Source organism: Nicotiana attenuata, chromosome 7 (genome assembly GCF_001879085.1).
Source record: "Nicotiana attenuata strain UT chromosome 7, NIATTr2, whole genome shotgun sequence".
Classification (NCBI taxonomy): Eukaryota; Viridiplantae; Streptophyta; class Magnoliopsida; order Solanales; family Solanaceae; genus Nicotiana; species Nicotiana attenuata.
In genome coordinates, this window is record NC_031995.1 from 86,116,845 (window position 1) to 86,138,814 (window position 21,970).

Below are 21,970 nucleotides of genomic sequence, written 5' to 3' on the forward strand. Positions count from 1 at the left end.
TTTGGCCCTTACAAATTTTCCTATCGAGACTCTGATGCTATGAAATAATTTCCTCACAACGAAGTTGACATTCGAGGGTAATGCCCCCCAGTATTCGAGGTTGATTGTAAAGAAGCCTCGGATACTGTTGAATTGTTCTAAGTTAGCACGATCAATGGTTGCCTCATTAAAAACCTCACCGGAAAAACCCATTTGGGACAAGACCGGTCTAAGGGAAAAGGAGTGCAACGTGTGCTTTCAGACCGGAAGACTTCATGTCGAGGAGTCCATTGATGTTTCTGATCGAACACCTAAAAGAGTTAGTTTAAAATATAGATGAAAATGGAAGGGGTCGTACCTTAGCAGTAGTATCGTTTTAGGTGCGATACATTCCAATTGCTCGGTAATTATTCGTCGTTCATCGTGCCGAGCTTGTAGGATATTTTTCCTGTTATTTTGAGAACCTGGTATGGTCCTTCCCAGTTAGGACCTAGTTTCCCTTCATTCGAATTTCGGGTGTTGAGAGTGACGTTTCTAAGCACTAAGTCCCCGATGTTAAAATGTTGAAGATTGGCTCTTCGATTGTAGTACCTTTCGACCTACTATTTTGGGGTAGCTGATCGGACAAGGGCGCCTTCGCGTCTTTCATCTAACAATTCTAGGCTCGTATTCACAGCCTCGTTATTTGACTCTTCTGTTTCATATCAAAATCTGATGCTAGGTTCTCCGACTTCGACTCGGATCAGGGCTTCTGCGCCATAAAGATGTTGCTTCGGTACTGGTTTTCGACGTTGTGCGGTATGCCTATAGAACTTCGGGCAGTATCTCTCTCCACTTCCCTTTTGCGCCGGTCAATCTCTTCTTAAGGTTCTGAATGATGGTTTTATTGGTCGATTCGGCTTGTCCATTCCTGCTGGGATGATAAGGCTTCAATAGAATTCTTTTGATCTTATGATCCTCGAGAAATTGAGTCACTTTGCTGCCGACGAATTGCTTTCCGTTATCACATACGATCTCAGAGGGCATCCCGAATCGGCATATGATGTGATCCTAAATGAATTCTATGACTTCTTTTTCTCTGACTTTCTCAAAAGCATGTGCTTCAACCCACTTAGAAAAATAATTAGTCATAAAGAAAATAAATTGAGCTTTACCTGGGGCCAATGGGAGAGGGCCGAAGATGTCCATTCCCTATTTCATGAACGGCCATGGGGATAAGACCGAATGGAGATGCTCTCCGGGTTGATGAATCATCGGAGCATACTTTGACATTTATCATATTTTTGCACAAACTCCTTTGCATCCTTTTCCATATCAATCCAGTAATAGCCGGCTCTGATTACCTTTCGAACTAGTAATTCAACGCTTGAGTGGTTTCTACAAGTGCCTTCGTGAACTTCTAGTAGCATGTAGTCAGTATCTCCCAGTCCCAAACATATTCCCAACGGTCCATCTAACACCCTTCTAAACAGCGTTCCGTCTTCGAACAGGGTGAACCGTGCTGCCTTTGTGCACAGAGCTCTCGACTCCTTTGGGTCTGATGGAAGCTTCCCGTTCTTTAAGTACTCTATGCACTTGTTTCTCCAATCCCAAGTCAAACTCGTGGAGTTTATTTCGGCGTGACCTTCCTCTATCACCGATCTCATGAGTTGTATGACAGTCCCCGAGTTGAGTTCGTTATCTTCGACCGATGAACCTAGATTGGCAAGAGCGTCGGCTTCGCTGTTCTGTTCTCAAGGTACATGTTGCAAGGTCCATTCCTTAAATCGATGTAGAGTCATTTATAGTTTATCCAAGTACCTCTGCATTCGGTCCTCTTAGACTTCAAAAGTCCTGTTACCTTGGTTTACCACGAGGAGGGAATCACACTTGGCCTCTATGACCTCCGCTCCCAAACTTTTAGCTAGTTCGTGACCTGCAATCATGGCCTCATATCCAGCCTCATTGTTAGTCAATTTTGTAGTTCTGGTAGACTGCCTAACTATATTATCCGTGGGTGATTTTAGCATGATACCTAGTTCGGACCCCTTCACGTTCGAAGCATCGTTCATAAAGAGGGTCCAGACCCCCGAAGATGTACCTAATTTCATCAGCAGTTCTTTTTGACCTCGGGTACGAGGGCCGGCGCGAAGTCAGCCACAAAGTCTGCCAAAATTTGAGACTTGATGGCGGTTCGGGGTCGATACTCAATATTGTACCCACTGATTTTGACGGCCTATTTGGCCAATCAACCCGAAAGCTCAGGTTTGTGCAAAATGATTCGAAGAGGATAAGTTGTCACGACACATATTGGATGACATTGGAAATATGGTTTTAGTTTCTTAGAGGCGCTTATTAAAGCAAGCGCTAATTTTTCTAAGTACGGATATCTAGTTTCGTCCTCACCTAAGGTCTGACTAACATAATAGATAGGGAATTTTGTACCTTGTTCTTCTCGGACCAGGACTCCACTTACCGCTATCTCCGAGACTGCCAAGTACAAGTAAAGTTGTTCATCCACTTTTGGGGTATGGAGCAGCGGCGGGCTCGATAAGTGTCGCTTTAGTTCCCCCAGGGTTTTCTGGCATTCCGGGATCCATGCAAAGTTGCTCTTCTTCTTCAGTAGTGAGAAGAATCGGTGACTGCTATCTGAGGATCTCGAAATGAATCACCCTAGGGCGGCTATGCGCCCCGTTAGCCTCTGCACGGCCTTTACATTATCTACGACCTTGATATCCTCGATAGCTTTGATTTTATCGGGGTTGATCTCGATTCCCTGATTGGACACCATGAAGCCGAGAAACTTGCCCGAGCCTACCCTGAATGCGCACTTTTCTGGGTTGAGCTTCATATTGTACTTCCTCAGTATATCGAAAGTTTCCTGCAAATGCTTCAAATGGTCCTCTGCTCGCAGGGACTTAACTAGCATGTCATCAATATAAACCTCCATAGATTTCCCTATTTGTTGTTGAACCTTCGATTTACTAGGTGTTGATAGGTTGGACCAGCATTTTTTAGTCCTAATGGCATTACATTATAACAGTAGGTGCCATACTTAGTGATAAACAAAGTCTTTTCCTGGTCCTCCGGCTTCATCTTTATTTGGTTGTACCCGGAGTAGGCATCGAGAAAACTGAGAGTCTCATGGCCGGCCGTGGCATCGATCATACTATCGATGTTAGGCAAAGGAAAAGAACCTTTGGGGCATGCTTTATCCAGGTCTTTATAATCTACGCACATTCTAAGTTTGTTTCCCCTCTTAGGGACTACCACTATGTTTGCTAACCATTCGGGATAGTTTACTTCCCGGATGGATCCTATTTTGAGAAGTTTGGTTACCTCATATTTGATGAAAGCGTGTTTCACCTCGGACTGAGGCCTCCTTTTTTGTTTCACCGGGCGAAACTTCAGGTCCAAGCTTAGTTTATGAGTAGTGATCTCCGGTGGGATCCCTGTCATATCGAGATGGGATCATGCAAAACAATCCATATTAGCTTTAAGAAATTGAATAAGTTTTTTCCTGAGCTCGGGAGTCAACCCCGTTCCCAGATATACCTTTCGATCGGGCAGATGCTCAATTAGTATGATTTGTTCCAGCTCTTCGATCGTTGATTTTGTGGCGTCAGAATCATCGGGGATTATGAAGGATCGAGGTATCATATAGTCATCATCCTCGTAAGTTCCCTGCTCCTCCGGTTGGGTCGAGGCTGGTGACTGTGGTTGCTATTTGGCCTTTAGTTTTCCCTTCGACTCTGATCCCTTTGCTGACGAAAGTGTCGATACCGGTATCACTTCGTCGATTGCAAACATTTCTTTGGCAGCAGGTTGTTCCCCGTACACCATTTTGACTCCTTCCGATGTTGGGAACTTCAGAACTTGATAAAGTGTCGAGGGTATTGCCCTCATATTATGGATCCAGGGCCTTCTGAGCAGTGCGTTGTACCTCATGTCACCCTCGATCACATGGAACTTTGTTTCTTGGATGGTCCCGGCCACATTTACTGACAAAATAATTTCTCCGTTGGTAGTTTCACTTGCCATGTTGAAGTCGTTAAGTACTCGGGTTGCGGGCACAATTTGATCTTGTAGGCCGAGCTGCTCTACGACCCTTGATCGAATAATGTTGGATGAGCTAACTGGATCAATCAATACACGTTTAACTTGAATTTTACTCATAAGGACAGATATTACGAGTGCGTCGTTGTGAGGTTTTTCAATCCCTTCTGCAACCTCGTTATTGAAAGACAAGGTCTCTTCCGTAAGTAGTCCTGAGTTCGTTTTTCCCTTATGATCGTCACCTTAGTGCGCTTGAATACCGGTCCTTGAGGAATATCGGCCCCACCAATGATCATGTGAATTACGTGTTGTGGCTATTCTTGCTCGTTCTGTCTGTTTGAATCTCTATTTTTGAAGTGATTCTTGGCCCGATCACTTAAGAATTCCCGAAGATGCCCCTCGTTGAACAATCGGGCTACTTCCTCCATTAGTTGTCTAATCTTCTGGTTTATGACCATGGGTGCCATGATACTTGCATATTTGGTTGGAGTTTCTCTAGGCCGGATCGGTCTGCAGAGGTCAAGGCCATCTAGTATCCTTGATACGTCCGATGGCTGATACCATGGCTGATGCATCCACACTAAAGTTATATTCCGATAATCAATGAGCTTCTTCGGGCCCGACATCCCTATCAAAACCACCCTTGCTCACGAGTCCCCGTGAACTTTGGCCTCGATCATTTCTCCTCTCATTCCGTGCAAAGTTTCGTCCAAACCCGCTACCTATTCGGTCTCCGTTGTATGGTTGGTATCGATCTCTATTCGACCTTAGCTCTCGATCGATATCCCTCTTGACTCTATCCATGGGCCTGTTAGGATAAATGGTTCTGGAGGGAGTTCCCAGTTGATCATCCTCGACCCTGATCTTCGACTAATATCGATTATGTACATCGGCCCAAGTGACAGCTGGATACTAGATCAAATTTTGCTTCAACTGCTGTGAAGCAATAGAACTCCAAACGTTAAAACCTTGAGTGAAGGCTTCAACAGCCCAATCGTCGGTGACCGGTGGCAAATCCATTCTCTCCGTTTGGAACAGAGATACGAATTCCCTAAGCATCTCATTATCTTTCTGCCTTACCTTGAAAAGGTCCGACTTCCTTGTTGCAACTTTAATGGCTCCGGCATGCGCCTTTACAAGAGAATCTGCAAGCATAGCAAACAAATCAATAGAATTAGGCGATAAGTTATGATACCATATCATGGCACCCTTCGATAAACTCTCCCCGAATTTCTTCAGCAAGTACGAACTCAATTTCCTTTGATGGCGCACGTATACGAGGTGACATGTAAATTTGGGTCAGTCGTCCCGTTATACTTAGAAATTTCGGGCATATAGAACTTCTTGAGGATTGGCTTCGGAGCTGCACTTGGGGGGAAAGGTTTTTGCAAAAACTTTTTAGAATCTAATCCCTTCAATATCGGTGGTCCCTCGGGATTCGGTCGACCCTGGAATTATAGGTTTCCACCTTCTTATCATTTTCCTCGATCTTCTTTTCCCCTGTCTCGATTGGCTTCGTCAACTCTTCGAGCATTTTTAGGATAGCGGGATTTGTCTCCGATTCCTTCTCATTCGATTTCTCAAAGTCAATTTGACCTTGTGCACAACTTATTGGGACAGCTCGAGTTCGACCATGCTCGGCATGCAGTTCTGATTTTGGAGCCGAGCATTGCTGCCTGCTGGGCGTGCAACATTTCGAAGATTACTCGCATGCTGATCCCGCCATCTTCACCACCATGCGCATTCTGAGTAGCTGATCGGGTACCCCCACAAATGCTGCTTTCGGGATCGACGCCCACATTTCTATTGATGGCTACATGTGAATTGACGTCGATTGGGTCTGCAGCCGGAACTCCATTGAGGCCAGCAGGGGGTGCAATGTTTCCTGGTGCAATTTTCTCATTCTCGTCGTGTTGGCTGAGATCAATGTCAATGCGTTGAGGTGCTGACTGAGAGTTTGACATCTTTCAATCTGTAATCAAAGACACTTCAAAGAACAAGCGTAAAATAGTGTGTGTTACGAAAATTCGTACCAGGCAATCACTATTATCCTTATCCCTACGGTGGGCGCCAAACTGTTTACCCTTAAATTGGATAATAATTAAACTTATAAGTGGTTTTTAAGGATATTTGGTTTCACTTAGCAAAAACTGAGAAATATAAGAATTAATGTTAGAAATCAACTGTAAAATAAAGCAAACCAATACAATGAGCAGTTGTGGCCTTCGAGCTAGATCGCCCTCGAACCAATAGAATATGCTAAGAAATGAGTGTGAACTGAACAACAGAGCTTAAGAGAGAAAATGTAATATATTGCTTTATTACGCGTGACTCCCCTTACAAAATGATTAGAACCCTCTTTATATAGTAGAGGAATTCCACTTATGGTAAAATTTTAAATACAAAAGGAAATCCCATGATTGGCTAAATGTTCGGTCTTGACTTGCTACGTGCCGAGATTTCCGTCACGATACTTGCCCGGTCACGGATATCTCGACTTTTTGTTATTCGGTTTATCAAGCTTTCTTCGATCTTGTTTGGTCCCCATCTCGCTTCGGTCTCGATTACGACTGGTCTCGATCTTGATCAATCATCAACTCACGAGCTTAGCGATCCACCTCCGTGCCATGGTGACCCAATTCGAGGCCGGGCCTCGGTCTGCCATCCCGATTTCGATTAGCCATACAAAGTTAGAGAGGCCCGATCTTGACAGTATACACACAAGTTTGTAATATCTACAAATAATATAAGGAATTTTATACGGAAAAGGGTCAAAACTATCCCTATTGTGTGCTAAATGATTTATAAATACCCTCCGTCCATCTATCCGTCCAAAAAAATACACGACGTTAATTCTATTAATAAAATTACCCCCTCGACTAACGGCAGAACTGGTGAGCCTACAATTTAATGACGTGTCATTTTTTTACTGGGCCGCGTGGCAATCTCGGGCTGAAATCAAATATGGATTTAATACCAACCCCCATTTATTTGACCCGCCTAATTATTTTCTTTCTTTTTCTTTGCTTTTTTTTTCTTTCTCTTTTTCCTTATCACCCAGCACACCTACTCTCACCCACCTAAATCCCAAAAGTTTGGCGTTACCACTGGCCAATCGCCACCATCGTCGAAAGTTCGGTGTTACCCCCAACTTTCCGCCTTCTCTTTCTCTTATGTTCTTCACAAAATCACCTCTCTCCCTCCCCCCCCCCCCTCCCCCCTCTCTCCAGGGTGCTACTGCTGACATCATTCCTCCACCACAAGTGACGACGACCACTGGATCTCCTTGCCGAAAATGGTAACCAACACCGACAAGTAATGACCAAAATCTTTCAAATATGGATAGCAAACACTGTTAATATTTTCTTAGCTTTTGCTTGATGCCTATGCTATCTCTGTCTATATGATTTTGTTGCAAAAGTGAGAGAAAACATGGACAATGGCTGAAGATGGAGGGTCTAACATTTTCGATATCTTCTTTGATTCTTGGCATGTTCATTTCCCAAAGATGGGGTTTATGATTGGAGAAGAAGAAAGGAGGAGGTCAGATGAGTGGGAATGGGTGTGATAGATACCACCCATTTTTGAAAATGGGTCGGATAAGGTAAATGGGTCGAAATAATATCTATTTTTGTTCCAGTCAAAGATTGCCACGTGGCCCAGTAAAAAAATGACACGTCATTAAATTGAAGGCTCACCAGTTGTGCCGTTAGTCGCAGGGTAATTTTATTAATAGAATTAACGTCGTGTGTTTTTTTAGACAGATAGATAGATGGAGAGTATTTATAAACCATTTAGCAAACGATAGGGGTAGTTTTGGTCCCTTTCCGTTTATATTATTGGATCATCCAAAAAATTAGGATTTATAATCTTGAAATAAGCAGATTACCTACTAACTATAATAAGTTGCTGTTAAAACTGAATCAGAAAGGTGATAAACACACCAAAATTGTCTTGGCTAACAAATGTTTGTTGTACGCTATTAATGTTTGGATACTGAAAGAAGGAAACAAATGGCCACAAGCAAATCACACAGAGGCTGCATGCAGCTATCCACCAAAAACCTAAAGCCAAAAAGCACAAGAAAACATCGTATTAAGAAAGAATATCAGCGATATCGCAGAGATGATTACTCCAAAAAATAGAGATTACATACTGGATCTGTCTATCATCAGCACTGTTAACAGCATATGAAATTGCAGCCGCAGCCATAAGCTTGGTTTCAGCAAATTGAGGAGAGGATCTAATAATTTAGCATTAATTACAACCTGCTCAAGAATTACAAACCACTATTTAGATAAATGCTATACGCTGGAGGTTTCATCAAATGAAAAGTCGATCACTAAAAGGAAAGAGGTTGCTTGAAGACATACCTTTAGCAGCTTACTGTTCCCAGCAGTAATATTTGCTATAATCCGGCAGACTTCCTCAACCTCCCTGCCTCTGTTAGCAAGTGCAACAGGAAGGAAGAGCGCCATGCTCAACAATGTGCTGGGTTGTGATTTGTGAAGATAGTAAAAAATAAAGTAATTGTGCATGTCTAACACAGTTACAATTTAGCAAAAGATTGAAAGAAAAAAATAAAAGATCCTTTTTTTTTTTTTTTATTGAGAATAATAAAAATAGTAAGATCCAGTTTTCCAGTGTGGTCTTTGCATCATGCACTCATCCAACTATTTTAGCACATTGAAGGAAGGATGATGTTACAGTAGAGCTTAAAACGACAGCAAGGGAAGACAAATAATTGAAGATCTTCAGCAAACCAATCCTAAGATAGTGGCAATTTTATGTAAATCTCAAAGATATAACAAACAGTTTATACCATAATTAAAGTCTACAATTGAAATGTCCTTTTAGAAGCCACAAGTATAGTTAGGAAACTTGCTTATATTCAGCTAAATTTAATATTACCTTGAGAAGTTAAAAAATCTCATAAATTATCTTGTTGGAATAATTGATAGCTTTGGAATTTATTATTAATAATTTCTGCTCATTATTTCAAATAATTGTAACTGCTAATTTAAAAGCTTAGAAAACTAAAATATAATACAGAATACTACTATTAGTGGAATAGTCTTGTATATATATTTTTTAGTAGTGGATGCTCGGACAATTCGGATTGGATATGAGAATTTTGGTTTGTATTTCGATTTTTGGATTAAAGAAATGACGATCCAAATACAATCCAAATAAACTCGGATTGGATCGGACTTTTTAAGTTCGGTTTCAAATTAATCAGTTAAGATATTTTAGATTTTCGGTTTTGAACCCAATGTTGAGATATTTCTTCTTCTTACAAAAATGAATATTCAAATTAAATGAAGTATTCATGTTAAATTGCCTAAAAAGTTCTTTATTCTCATTGCAATCATCCAAATAAAGTATATGTAATAAAATTATCATCAAGGAAATGCAACAGAGACATTAATAAGGCCGATAAAGAATAGTAAAATCATGTCAAATAGAAAGTACTTTGATAGTAACTTAGTAGTAATTAGTATTGAATATATGAGATAATGCCATATGGGTAGGGTATTGGACTTATTGCTATTTGCATATGGATAATGAACTAAATATAAAATAAAAAATAAATTTTTGAAAAAAATCCGAAGTACCAAATCCAACATCCAATGCAAAATCCAAAAATTTTAAAAGTTAATTCGAAATTCAATCCGTAATTCGAAAATCCAAACCAAAAATCCAAAAAATTCAGATTTCAGTTTGAATTACGGGTTTGCCCAAACTATGCCCACCTCTAATATTTTTAAGTGTTCTAATATAGAAGAGTTTCATATAAATTATAATGTATAAAAGTTTTAAAAAGTTCTACCACTTCCATTATTATCCAAAGCCAAACGTACGTTCTCTTTCTTTAATGTTCTTATTCTCTTCTTTATTTATTTTGTTTATCATTTATATATAATTTAGGTGTATAATTTATATAAAGTAAAATATTAATGATTTTAAAGTTCTAAATATCAGAATTTTTAATACAGTTCAAATAAGGATAAACTTTTTTTATTCAAATTTCTAAATGTTAGAGAATTAATTAAATGATTATTTCTAAATATTCTAAAATAGCATGCGAGAATATTAAAAAAATCATATTTTTCAGTTTGTGGGGGAGTGCACAAGAATTTAAAGGGTAGAGTTCCAATCCCATTATTATAAAGTGTCAACTGGTGTTAACATGAAAAGCTGAAAAAGGCATATTTTGAGTTTTAAGGACAAATGGCAAAGAATATTGAGAGAGTACCAAAGATTACATTTGTCACTGAAATATGTAACGAGCGGGCATGGGCGAATAACGGAAGCGTCTTATTATTATTATTATTATTATTATTACTATTATTATTATAATTATTATTATTATTATTATTATTATTATTATTATTATTATTATTATTATTATTATTACATAGGGAACAATTAATTACCCTTAAGTTTTATTTAGGTTATAAAATCTAAAATAAAAACTTGCTAAATATACGAGCAAGTTTAGTTTCTTTTCCCATCTCAATGTGGATTAAGTTTTTATGTTAAATCTTTCTTAAGGTTTTCCTACTACAAGTAGGTTTTTAATATACTAATCCCTTCTTTAGTTGGAATTGGTTATGTCATAACTATCTATATAAACTGATGCGATTCAGAACAAGTGTTCTCATTTCAAAATCCATCTTCTTCGAATTATAGTGTTCTGTCTTCCTTTCCAAAGCTTTCTTAACTAAGTATCAATCAATGGAGAAATCAGCCGCAAACATTAAAATTGATGACCAACCAATGACGCCCTAATCATTACATTTGGCATTGGGAGTATTAACTGTACTGGCTATAGCATTGGGTGTTGTCCTCTCTTTTTATTTGTTCTTCCCGGCTAAGGTTACTAAGGAAGTCCAATACCCTAAGTTTCGTCTTATATATGCCTCCTCTTCACTCCTTACCGTGACATGCATTGCGCCACCTTCAGTCCTCGACAATCCTGACAATTGGAAACTCACTTTCTTAGTCGAGAACCCAACCAATGATTATAATTTCTTATATGATGAATTTGATGCCAAGATTACCTACAAGGATACAGTTCTTTGGCAAGCTGATAATTCTGCTAGATTTTATCAAGACGAAAGCGCTCAAAACTTCGTCGATGCAACTTTTGGTGCTTTGCCCGATAGTTACAATGAATGGATGACTAACACTGTTATGAATGATGTTGCTTCTGGTCTTTCCACAAGATTTTCAGTAAATTTAAATGGAAAAGTTCAAATAAGCCACCACGAGAAAGCACAACGTAATTGTGGAAAATTGCAAGTGTCATGTGAGGATTTGGAGATTAAGTTCTCGCAAGGTTCCAGCATTGGAATGTTGACGGCTACTTCAGATGCTTGTGCGGTACATTTGCAAAAATCGAGTTGTTGATTGAAGCTGTTCGGGCTATATGAAAACATAGAGTTTTGGATTTTTTTTTTTGTTTTTTTTGTTTTTTACTTTAATAGAGTGATAATATTTTTGTAGTGAAATTTATGAAAATACGTTATATTCAACTTTTTAATCAAATGTTTGAGATCACATATATTGTAATATTCTCTTCTTTAACTTTCTTTTGCGGAACAGAAATTGGCCTTATCCAAAGGAACCATCGTAGTCACAGAAAAAGTAATGTTGATAGATGAGTGATCGGCTCCTTGTAGTTGTTTGCCATTACAAAGTGAATAAAAGGAGTCACTTCAAACAATACACAAATGAATGAAGTTAATCAACAGAGATACTGCCATAAAAAAAGCCCAACCTAACTACTCTGCAACTAAACCTGGTTTTACAAAATTGGAGCTCCAGGTTATAACCAAGATTGCTGGTAGCTCAATTCTCTTGCTCATTGAACGAGTGCTTCAAAATGACATGAATATTAATTAGAAGATCAATTACCTTCAAAGAATCAGAACATCTACAATATGGTGCAGTACATAGCTAGGATTCTGTCTTTTGTCTCTCGCGGTTTTCCTCCATAATTCTTTGGAGCTCTTTCTCACTTCTCGCTATCAAACGCTTAACAGTGTCAAAAGTGGTAAGCCTAATGCTGCAGGAGAAAATGAAGAGACAAAAACAATGATGTGTTAGGTTATGATGTTAATATCATCGTCAATGATCATTGCCTGGTAATACTAGTAGTAACTAATTCCTTCTTATCGGTCCCCTTGGAGAACTGTTTGTTCCATCAGGCATGAGCGTACTTACATTACTGATTCGAGCCAGCATAAAACTAGTCAATTTATGATGAATCCTTATTCCTTAATTTATGAATACTAGTGTACTCATCTCACGGAACAAACATGACACTTTATGAATGAATCAGCAACGTAAATATGCTTCTTCTTTTTTTTGGATGGCAAATAGAGATTCAATGGGCTGAGAAATACTGCAACGGGAAGACAGCTACTGCAAACATCTACAGAATGACACTAGCTGGAGCTGTGAACTATTTATGGCAAGAGAGGAACAATGGAGTCTTTCAACGCAAGCAGAGATCTTCTGATATACTGGTGAAACTGATTATACAGGAGGTTATATTCAGAGGTAGCATGCGACCAAAATTAGCTAGGAAGATTCACGAACTCAATTTTTATCCTAGGTAATTGGTAGAGGTTGAGGAGTTAGCTGTGTAAGGAGATACAGCGGAGATGATCTAGTCTTAACTCTAATTAGGTGTTGCCAGTTTTAGAGATGTTTTCTTTTTTCTTGAGCTGTAATAAAATTACTGGTAATAAAATTGTTTTAATTACCAAAAAAAAACATGCTTATCTAAACTCTTAAGTCTTCTGCGGATGGCGATTATAACCGTTTTGCTTAGTATATTTCAAGCAGTTTGTTAAACAAACACAGCATAGAACTTGGTCAAGCATGAGATTTAAAAACCGGCAAGCCTAACTATATTTATCAATTATGCTACAATCTCAAATAGAAACTATCGAGCCTGATTAATGCCCAAAAAATGGAAAAAAGGTGTGCGGAAACAGAGACCAGAGAAGATTAAAAAAAATTAAGTGAAAAGAGAACAGAAGAAGGCACAGGAATGAGAAAATGCACCTGCTATTAGGGAGAGTTTTCAGCGCATTGGGAACAAACCCCCTGTATAATCCAACTAAACCATCACGTGCCACTATACCTGAAAAAAAAGGGTTCATTTAAACAATCAGAAAAAGTGTTAGGTTGATTAACATTCTCAGTTTAGAATAACTTAAATCCCCTCTCGAGCATGATCATGGATTTCAAAAACTATGATACAATCAGTCAGTCACTGAAATTTAAAGGCTTCTTTTCTTTGTCAAATGAAGTGAACTATAGAGTCAACAAGTTCGAGGAATTGAAATCAAAATGTTATCTAATTTTGACATTTCATACTTCTTGATACTTCAAGCTTAAAGGATTTGAAGCACAAAAAACCTCATAAAGTGGAAAACAGTTTTATTAAAGCAGCTGGGCAACAGTATGTACACAAATTTTCTTTTACTCACTCGTCCCCTTTTTTATGACCTATGTTGACTAATACGGAGTTAAAAGAGAAAACGGATTTATTATTATCTGATTTCGGTAGATATTTGTCAACATAATTGTTGGAAGATGTGTCATGGTAAAAAATTATAATAATTGTTGGAAAACGTGAAGGCGTGAAAATGTTAATAAAAACCAAAGTTCTATAAAACAAAAGCAAGTTATATTATTTTTTATAATGATGGAGTCCAGGCTAGCTTGCGCACACCTCGACTATTCCATCGGTACTTGCTATCTCCCATCAATACAGGTTCCAGGTAACTCTGTCAGACAAACCGTAAGAAATCACCTAGAGTTTTTTGTCTATAGTGGAATTTGAACCTTAGTCTCCAAGGTTTTCACCCACTTCATTGACCATTAGGCTACACCCTTGCATGCTTAGTGGACGTTACCATTTAAGGAACAATTCATTTCTCGGCGCAAACTATTAGAAAGCAAGCCAAACAAAGAGGGGCTAAGGAGCATTCCCTGCAAAGCAAGGCTTGGGTATGGGCATAGCAAAGCCTGTGCCAATGACTACTATGATGCACAAAGCCTGAAAGCTAATGTTGTACTAGCACCAAAAGGTAGGCTACACTTTAGCCAGCAAACCTCAGAAACCTTAAGTAAACTACGCAAAACTTGGAAAGAAAGACACATGAATCAACATCATGCAAAACTTTGACCGCAGCACATGTAAATCAAGAACAAGCAAGATAAAAATATGGTTTACTTTACAAAAACAAAGTGTAGAAAGATGGAACAAAACCTGAACCTTTCAGATTATCTGTTCACAGCCAGGATTTGTGTACAGTACATACCTACCAACTCCCACCCCCTCCTCCCATCTCCGCATAAAGAAGAAAGGAGAAGAAAACAACAAGAGATACAGACAATGACTATCATTTATTAAGTATTAGTTACCTGGGAAGGCATCCAAAATTGTCACATAAGGTGTACCCCTCATTTGCATTTGCCTTCTCACTGTGTCCAATGGATAGCACATTAGAGTGGCAATAGTTGCTGAAATCAAACCTGTAACCAGAGATGCTTCAGTTCGTTTCTGATATTTCTCTGGCAAAGCTTTCTTCACCCTGACATTCACAAAAGTGTCATTCATGTTAGAGTACTAGCACCGAGACCCTGTTTTCATATGATATATAGAGATTAAGATCTTCCAAAGAACATAGGCTCACAAGTCAAAAACACAAAAGTTCACAGCGATATATGGAGCTATTCCAATAAGAGAGGGCCCAAGACCATTATAAAAGGATGCAACGCCTTCCTCTTTCAGCATTTTTAAAGCAACCTGAAATCATTGAACTAATTAAAATTATGATCCTAATATGTCCTGGTATAAATAAATTTGGATTTATCCAACTTTTACCTCACTCATCGTCTTATACCCAGGGTCTACTGCTAATCTCAACCTGAGAACATCTAGTGGGTAGGTTACCTGACAACAAATCAACAAGTTAAAGGTCTTGGAGACAGATAAAAATATAACCACAATCCCAAGAACAGGAATATAAAAAATTGAGCTTCTGCAGGCTCCCACCCCACCCCTGCAGGGGGGGGGGGGTTTGGAGATAGAGAGATCAACTGGTAGTTCTCAAGTAAAATGTATAACAAACAACAGCTTTCAGCTCAGTAATATTACTGAAACGACAATAAGCACCAAGTTTCTGCAAGATCACTTTCACTTGTGTAAACATAATTGCAAATTCAAATGCCAAACGAACAACAACCGAGAAATAGCTATTTGGTGTTCACAAAATGTAAACTTACAAAAGTCGAAGTCATGCCAGCACAAGCACCTGCTGCTAGTCTTCCAATGACAGAAAGCTCCCCATCCTTTCCTTGAAATAGTTTCTGGAAATAGAAAGTGCGAAATAACCTTAATTGCGGTGATACAACAAACTAATGTTATGTCTTCTCTAAAGATGTTTCAATACCTTGTAATTTTCATAAGCAAATAACTGCACTGCACTATAAGGTATGATCCGTATCACCTAAAACATATAGAAATTATCAACCTAAAGTTTAAAAAAAAAAAAAAAAAAGCAGAGCCCTAATAGAGCAATCGCCAAGAATCTATGACTGACTATAAATGTTAGCTCAACGGGCAAATGGAGCAAAAACCTGTGGAAGGTTGCCTTTCCAGTATCCTTTGATCCCTTCCTCCTTCCCAATCAATGCAAATGCCTGCAATCGAATTTTACACATATATCAAAAACTTGAGAATCATAGACTCAATAATGGCGCCTATGAGTGGTATTTATTTCCCTATGGGAGGTTTGCAGAAAAGAGAAGCATAAGAAGACTAAACAGGAGAGCTCAACCCAAAGGGAGAACCCATTTACCCTATGAAATACTAGTACTTTTTTTACCCAACGAAGGACTCAATTGGTCCACAACAATTGCCCCTGCTTGACGACCAACGACCTTGTTGATCACGGCTGGCACCACCTTTTCAGATCCAGACCACCACTCGTGGCACCCCTCTAGCCCAGGTGGTCATGGCTGGCATCTCTGTTTTGTTTTCTTTTGGGTGTGGGGGGGTTCCAAGTCACCACTCTTGGTGCCCTACCAGTTGCTCACAGCTGGCAACCCCCCCACCCCCACCACGAGTCCAGGCCACCACTCCAAGTTGCGGCCTTAAGCGTTCATCAATCTGCTCTGATACCAATTGTTATAGACTAACATAAGAGTCCAACCCAAAAGACTAGTCTATTAGGTGAGAGAGCCCATTTAGCCTATAAACCCATTATTAGTACTGTTTTCAATCAATGATGGACTCAATTGGTTCACAAAATATTATAAAGAGCATCAGTTGTTTATAACTAATTAAAGAGAAGTAATCAACCAAATGGCAGAAAATTGTATGCGTACGAGGAAATTCATCTATTCATCATAATAGCTATAAAAAGATTATTTCTAAAGACAGAACTTCCCAAATTGAGACCGCAGCAAATTCTACAAATTTTACTAGGCGGTAGAATCGGTCACCAACGCTGGCTGACAAGTAACAAGTTGACTATATTTCCACCCTCAAATCTAGAGTGAAAGGGACAGCCTTCGTCTTTTGTAGTACATGGGTTTTAACTATGATACTGCAAATTACTCGCTTACTCTTTTGGATCAATCATCACAACACTAAATCTCCGCACGATATAAAAGAATAGAGAACAGGAACGCCAGACTACAGGAACTCAATATATTAAGAAGTAGATGCCGAGATGTGGGTAATTCTGAATTATTAACTAGGACATAGCTTGTCCTTGTCATATATCTCAAAAAGCAACAACAGGCAAGAAAACAATACAATACCTCAATGAATCCAATTCCCTTCTTTGCAGCTTCTTGCCCAGCTCTTAGTCCATGTGTCTAGCAACCAACGCAAATCACAGGAAGATATAAGTGCAAGGAAGAAAATGTAAAAGTGGTCGCTGTTAACTACAATATGCATATCAAACTCATAATAGCATGGAGTCACCTTACCAGTAACAATATGAAGGATTGGGGCAATATGTAGATGGACACAAGTATGAGCAGGGTATTTCAATGTCGGCTATACAAATGCATAGTCAGAAAGGATGCTCGCGATGTTTATTTTCTCAAATGGACTTTCACAAGACCAGAAGAGTGGTGAGGCAAGGAGAATAACCCTCAAAAGTCATTCTTGCACCGGTTATGTATCAGGCAAGTCATTCTTTCCTCTTTCTTCTCATAGAACAACAAAATAGCAGTAACGTTCATAGTTCCTTTAACTTGTTAAAAGGTCAATAGCATAAACACATTGCAGCTGCACCTACACTACTTCTCTGCCACAGACATTAAAGACTGGATCAAAAAAGCCAATTTGGGCTTTTAAGATACACATTCAGGAATATAGCATAAGATGGCTAGAGTGGAAGCTGATAACAAGTACTCCTACAAAGGACGTGGCATTTTCTGGCTACTATTTAAGAAATCATATAAGTTTAAAGGTTATAAACCCTTAAAAAGAATATATTAACAAACTAACAATCCTTCAAAACTATGAAAAAGATAATGCAAATACTTGAAGAAGTCAGTAATACCAAACAGAATTCATGCTAATTGACGTACTAGCCTACTTAGCCGAAACTAAGTCGCCGTCCTGATCGGAGGATGACTTATCTGGATATATCTCATGTTATTTTCGTCCAGTCCACTAACCAAATATGCTGTGAAGTCATTTTTCACTCTACTCTTAGTTACTGTCATTTGCTTTAAGCATTTAGTTACCGTCTACTACTATAAGTATCACTAAATCTTGACCTCCTGCCCCATTCTCTCTATCTGCTACTATCACATTTCAGTTCAACCAAAAATCAATCAATCAACTATACCTCAATCCTAAACTAGTCGCTACATGAATCCTCTATATCCAGTTATCCACTCCATTTTTTATTTTATTTTTGGATAATTAAAATATTTGTTGTATCCAACTTCAAACTTTGTGAAAAGCGGACCCACCTCTCTACCCTTCTCCATTTAAATACTACAACTAGACTTGGTTACTATCTTTATTTCACTCCACTTTATTGGGACCCACATTATTTTATTTGTTCAAAGTGTAGGAAATGAAACAAACAATTTTGTCAAGAAATTAAGCCTAAAGTTCAACCAAAAATTCAATTATCCAAGAAAACAGCAGCAATATGGTAGTAAAAAAAAACCCGAAAACGATAAATTAAAAAGGAGAGACACCTGCATGAGGAGCTTGATACGGTCAAGGGGAGCAGTAACAGTCTTAGCAGCAGCACCAGCAATAGCACCAGCAGCAAATAAAGCAGCATCTCTTGGAACCAAAGCTACCATAGCTAATGGGTGTTTTATAAGCTGAGCTGTTGTAGGATTATTGAACCCTTTATTATTATCAAGATTCTCCGACAACGAGATGCATCCAAAATTGCACCCAATTTGACCCGTAGAACCGACCCATTTGTTCTGCCATTGTTGTGGTGGGTGAGTTTGAGAGCTGCTGTTGGATAATTCGAGACTCGGAATGTCCATGGATACTAAAACGGGTCGGTTCTTTCTCATGGTGGATACTGGGTAAGAGGAATGAAGTTTTTTTTCCCTCTGTTGTGAAGAAGATAAGAGGGGTTTTAGAGGGAGAATTTGGCACTTTGCACCTACCTACTATATGTAAAACGAAACCAGACTTGGGGTTTATTCTGTTTCTATATTCATTTCTTCTGTATAAATTATTTTATTTTGTATTATTATATTGTTTGGTTTCTTAAACCAATCCTTGTTTTAAAGAGAACATATTCTATACTCCAGATCCAATGCTTTTTCTCATTTTTTATTTATCTTCCTCTATGCTTTTTATTAGATGCCGTTTGGTTGGGTTTTTAAGTGAGTCAGTAGGCGTTTGGACATAAGAATTGTGAAATTTCAGAAGAAAAAAAATTCTAACTAAAAATAGTATTTGAAAATTAGAGTTGTGTTTGGACATGAATACAATTTGGAGCTATTTTTGAGTTTTTGTTAGTGATTTGAAGTGAAGATTTTGAAAAATAACTTTCCGGAGTTTTTTAAATTTTCGTAAAATTTTGAAATTCAACTTTAAGTGAAATTTGAATTTTTTATGGACAAATACTGATTCCCAAAAAAAGTATAAAAAAAAAATCGAAAATTGTATAATTTTTGTCCAAACGAGCTCTTAATCTTTTGGTTGGTATTTTAAGAAGAGTTAATCTCGGTATAAATTCAGCTAACCATATGGAGGCGGAAGCAGAGAGGTGAGAGTGGGTTCAATTTGACTAAAAATATACTATGTAAATATGGGCAAAAAAGAATTTTTTTTACTTGTACATAAATTGTCTCCTCGCCATAAATAATTTTTTTGAATTCATGGCTCCGTCATTAATGATTCTTTAGTTTTTTCTTTTTCTTCATACGTAATACTCACACAAATTAATAAATTAATAATTATTTTAATGTAGAATAAAAATACATATATTAAATAATACCTTGATTAGAATATTAAAACGGTAAACTAACCCTTATAATGTGAAATGTAACTTTTATTTTGCTAAAATTAAATAAAAATTTTAAATTATGCACTTTATATTGTTACTTATAATATATCAAACTAAACATGCAACAAGAAATAATCCGTGTATTACAATTTATGCATAACTAATTTTGTATTACTAATTTCTATATGGCATTATTAATTCATGTATAATTTGTATCCAAACCAAACGATCCCTTATTTATTTGAGAAAAAATTAAACAAAATAAAGTTAGGTATATATTTGTTTTACCGCTTAAACTTTAAAGACCGATACGGCTTATTGTTATTCACAACATAACATACATGTTTTTATTTATTATAGAAAGAAAAAGATGATGCAAATGTGAAATTAAGAAGAAAAGTGACAAAATAACCCAACCCCCCCTCCCCCCCACCCCAACTCCCCAAAAAATAAAATTCTAATAGCTCCAAAAGTTTTCGATCCAATTTTTCAAAGCTCATCTTTCAAAATCAATAATTTTAAAACGTGTTGTATCTCTTCTTTATTTTATACTCCTACTTTTGGGGGTCAACTTTTTCTAATAGCCTGTTTGTCCCGACTTTTTTTGGCGTAAGGTATTTTACGAAACTTTATTTTTGAGTAAAAGCAGAATCTGTTTTTGAGAAAAAAACACATTTAGAAGTACTTTTTACAAGTTTGGTCAAATATTAATTATTGTTCAAAAGTGCTTTTCAAATTAATTAGCCAATCATAAACTAATTCTTACCAAAAGTACTTTTTAGCAAAATACTTTTGAAAAAAGCACTTCAAAATAAGGTGATTTTTGAAGCTTGACCAAACAAGCTATAATCATATTCTACATATGAAAAGGTTTAGTTCGGATAATAGATTTATTTTTAAGTAAGGATCATTTTTAAACTAAGAAAATAAAAGGAAAGGAACAGAAAAAGTCATACATGTTTTGCATTTCTTTCAGTTTTGTTAAAAAAACTATTTGATGAATTGGGATAACAAAGAGTAAACTGTTTAATAAAGTTATACGTAAGGAGCTGAACATTTGATTTTCAAAGATTTCATCAACCAAGAATAGAAATAGAACTTAAAGGAGGAAATGAAAATCATGGTGTAAGAATAACATTACACTATCTGTATTAATAATCTAAGGACGTCTTTATGTGTGTTTACCCAAAAATTTGATTGAAAGGCTAAAGCAATTAAATTTGTAAAGTTAGATCTTAAACAATTAATTTAATGCGATGAAATTGGTCCTTGTTAATTTGAAACAAGAAATACCGACCATGTGGGTCGTAAATTCGAAGAGTGTGAATTTTCCGTAGAAGTGGAATCCCAACCATAAGTAGTTTTTCTTAAAATCTTATCCCATGAATTCCTCTGCTTTCTTACTTTGGATTGTACATTTTAAGATCTTGGGGGTTTCTTCTACAAAGTCAAGAACATCTTTTTCGGGATTAAGTTCATGGTCCTTGTGGGAAGAAAAAGGAAAAGCGGGAGAAACAACAATCTCTCTCAAGGGCTGGATTACCCAATGCCGATGGCGCTGCATATAAGATCCGAGAGCTATTTTCTCTTCAGCTCGGTGACTCTAGTGCCGCTTTTATTAAGCCTCCTTCTATCAGTTCATCATCTAAGAGAAAGAGGACCGCTGAAGAAAAAAATAGTCACCCGGGGTTGATAAGAACAGTCCCCATATTAGGCATGTGACTGCTCGCTGCCACCTAAAGGAGGAGGTTGAAAGTGACAGGGCCGTGGTTATAGTCAATTTGGAGGAAGATACCTATCCTGGAGATGAGAGGTCACTTACTATAGTGAATCTAGATGGACATTTTGAAATTCCTATCCCTGAGGGTGAGCTTGATGAGGGGATGCCCCTTGTTCGAATAAAGGGACCCGAGAAAATTAATGGGGCTCTCAAAGCAACATACTGCCACTATCGATGGTTGTCGCTGCTCGAGGATGGGAGGTACCCTCGGTTAATGTTAGTTAATGTAGTACTATTGGCACAGGGTTCTCCTACCAGATCTTCTGCTGAACCGAGCGAATGCACCATCTCGATCGTTCACCCTTTCTCATAGCGAAACCTCGTCATGCTATTGAATGTTTGCACCAATAGGTCGCCCCCACTGAGAAGGAGAAGTGATATAGAATGGTTGATGATTCACACCAAGTTTCAAGTGTTTTGATCTTTAATTGGTTCTATTCCTAAAAAGGAAATAAAGGGGAACCAAAAGCACTTTCAGATGAAGACGGTGCCTTAGCCCTTTATGGACAGATATTTTGTGACCTTGGCCAAGAACGTTAATGGTTCGGAATAGTTGTCAAAGTAATCATCATTCAGCTTGGGCTGGCTAATGTCATCAAAAAATATTAGTACGAATATAAACTGTAAAGAAAATAACCAA

General features: G+C 37.9%; 1 protein-coding gene across 1 annotated transcript; it reads right to left on the bottom strand.

Moving 5' to 3' along the window:
• Nucleotides 11,654–18,739, bottom strand: LOC109229412 (probable envelope ADP,ATP carrier protein, chloroplastic). Its single transcript, XM_019394838.1, has 10 exons — nt 18,271–18,739; nt 16,867–16,923; nt 15,679–15,741; nt 15,492–15,548; nt 15,325–15,408; nt 14,924–14,992; nt 14,733–14,845; nt 14,461–14,630; nt 13,093–13,171; nt 11,654–12,085 (listed from the first exon to the last, which is right to left on the bottom strand). Exons 1-10 carry the CDS (start codon nt 18,604–18,606, stop codon nt 11,977–11,979), a joined length of 1,137 nt encoding a protein of 378 aa, XP_019250383.1. The 5' UTR covers nt 18,607–18,739; the 3' UTR covers nt 11,654–11,976.

Bases quoted from the DNA above. Each gene is read 5' to 3' on its own strand.
- LOC109229412 (XM_019394838.1), bottom strand. From the start codon at position 18,606: ATGAGAAAGAACCGACCCGTTTTAGTATCCATGGACATTCCGAGTCTC. The intron at 15,742-16,866 runs GTATTGTATTGT...ATTCGATTGCAG, and splicing joins AGGGAATTGGATTCATTGAG to GCATTTGCATTGATTGGGAA. The intron at 14,631-14,732 runs GTGAGCCTATGT...TGTGAATGTCAG, and splicing joins AACTTTTGTGTTTTTGACTT to GGTGAAGAAAGCTTTGCCAG.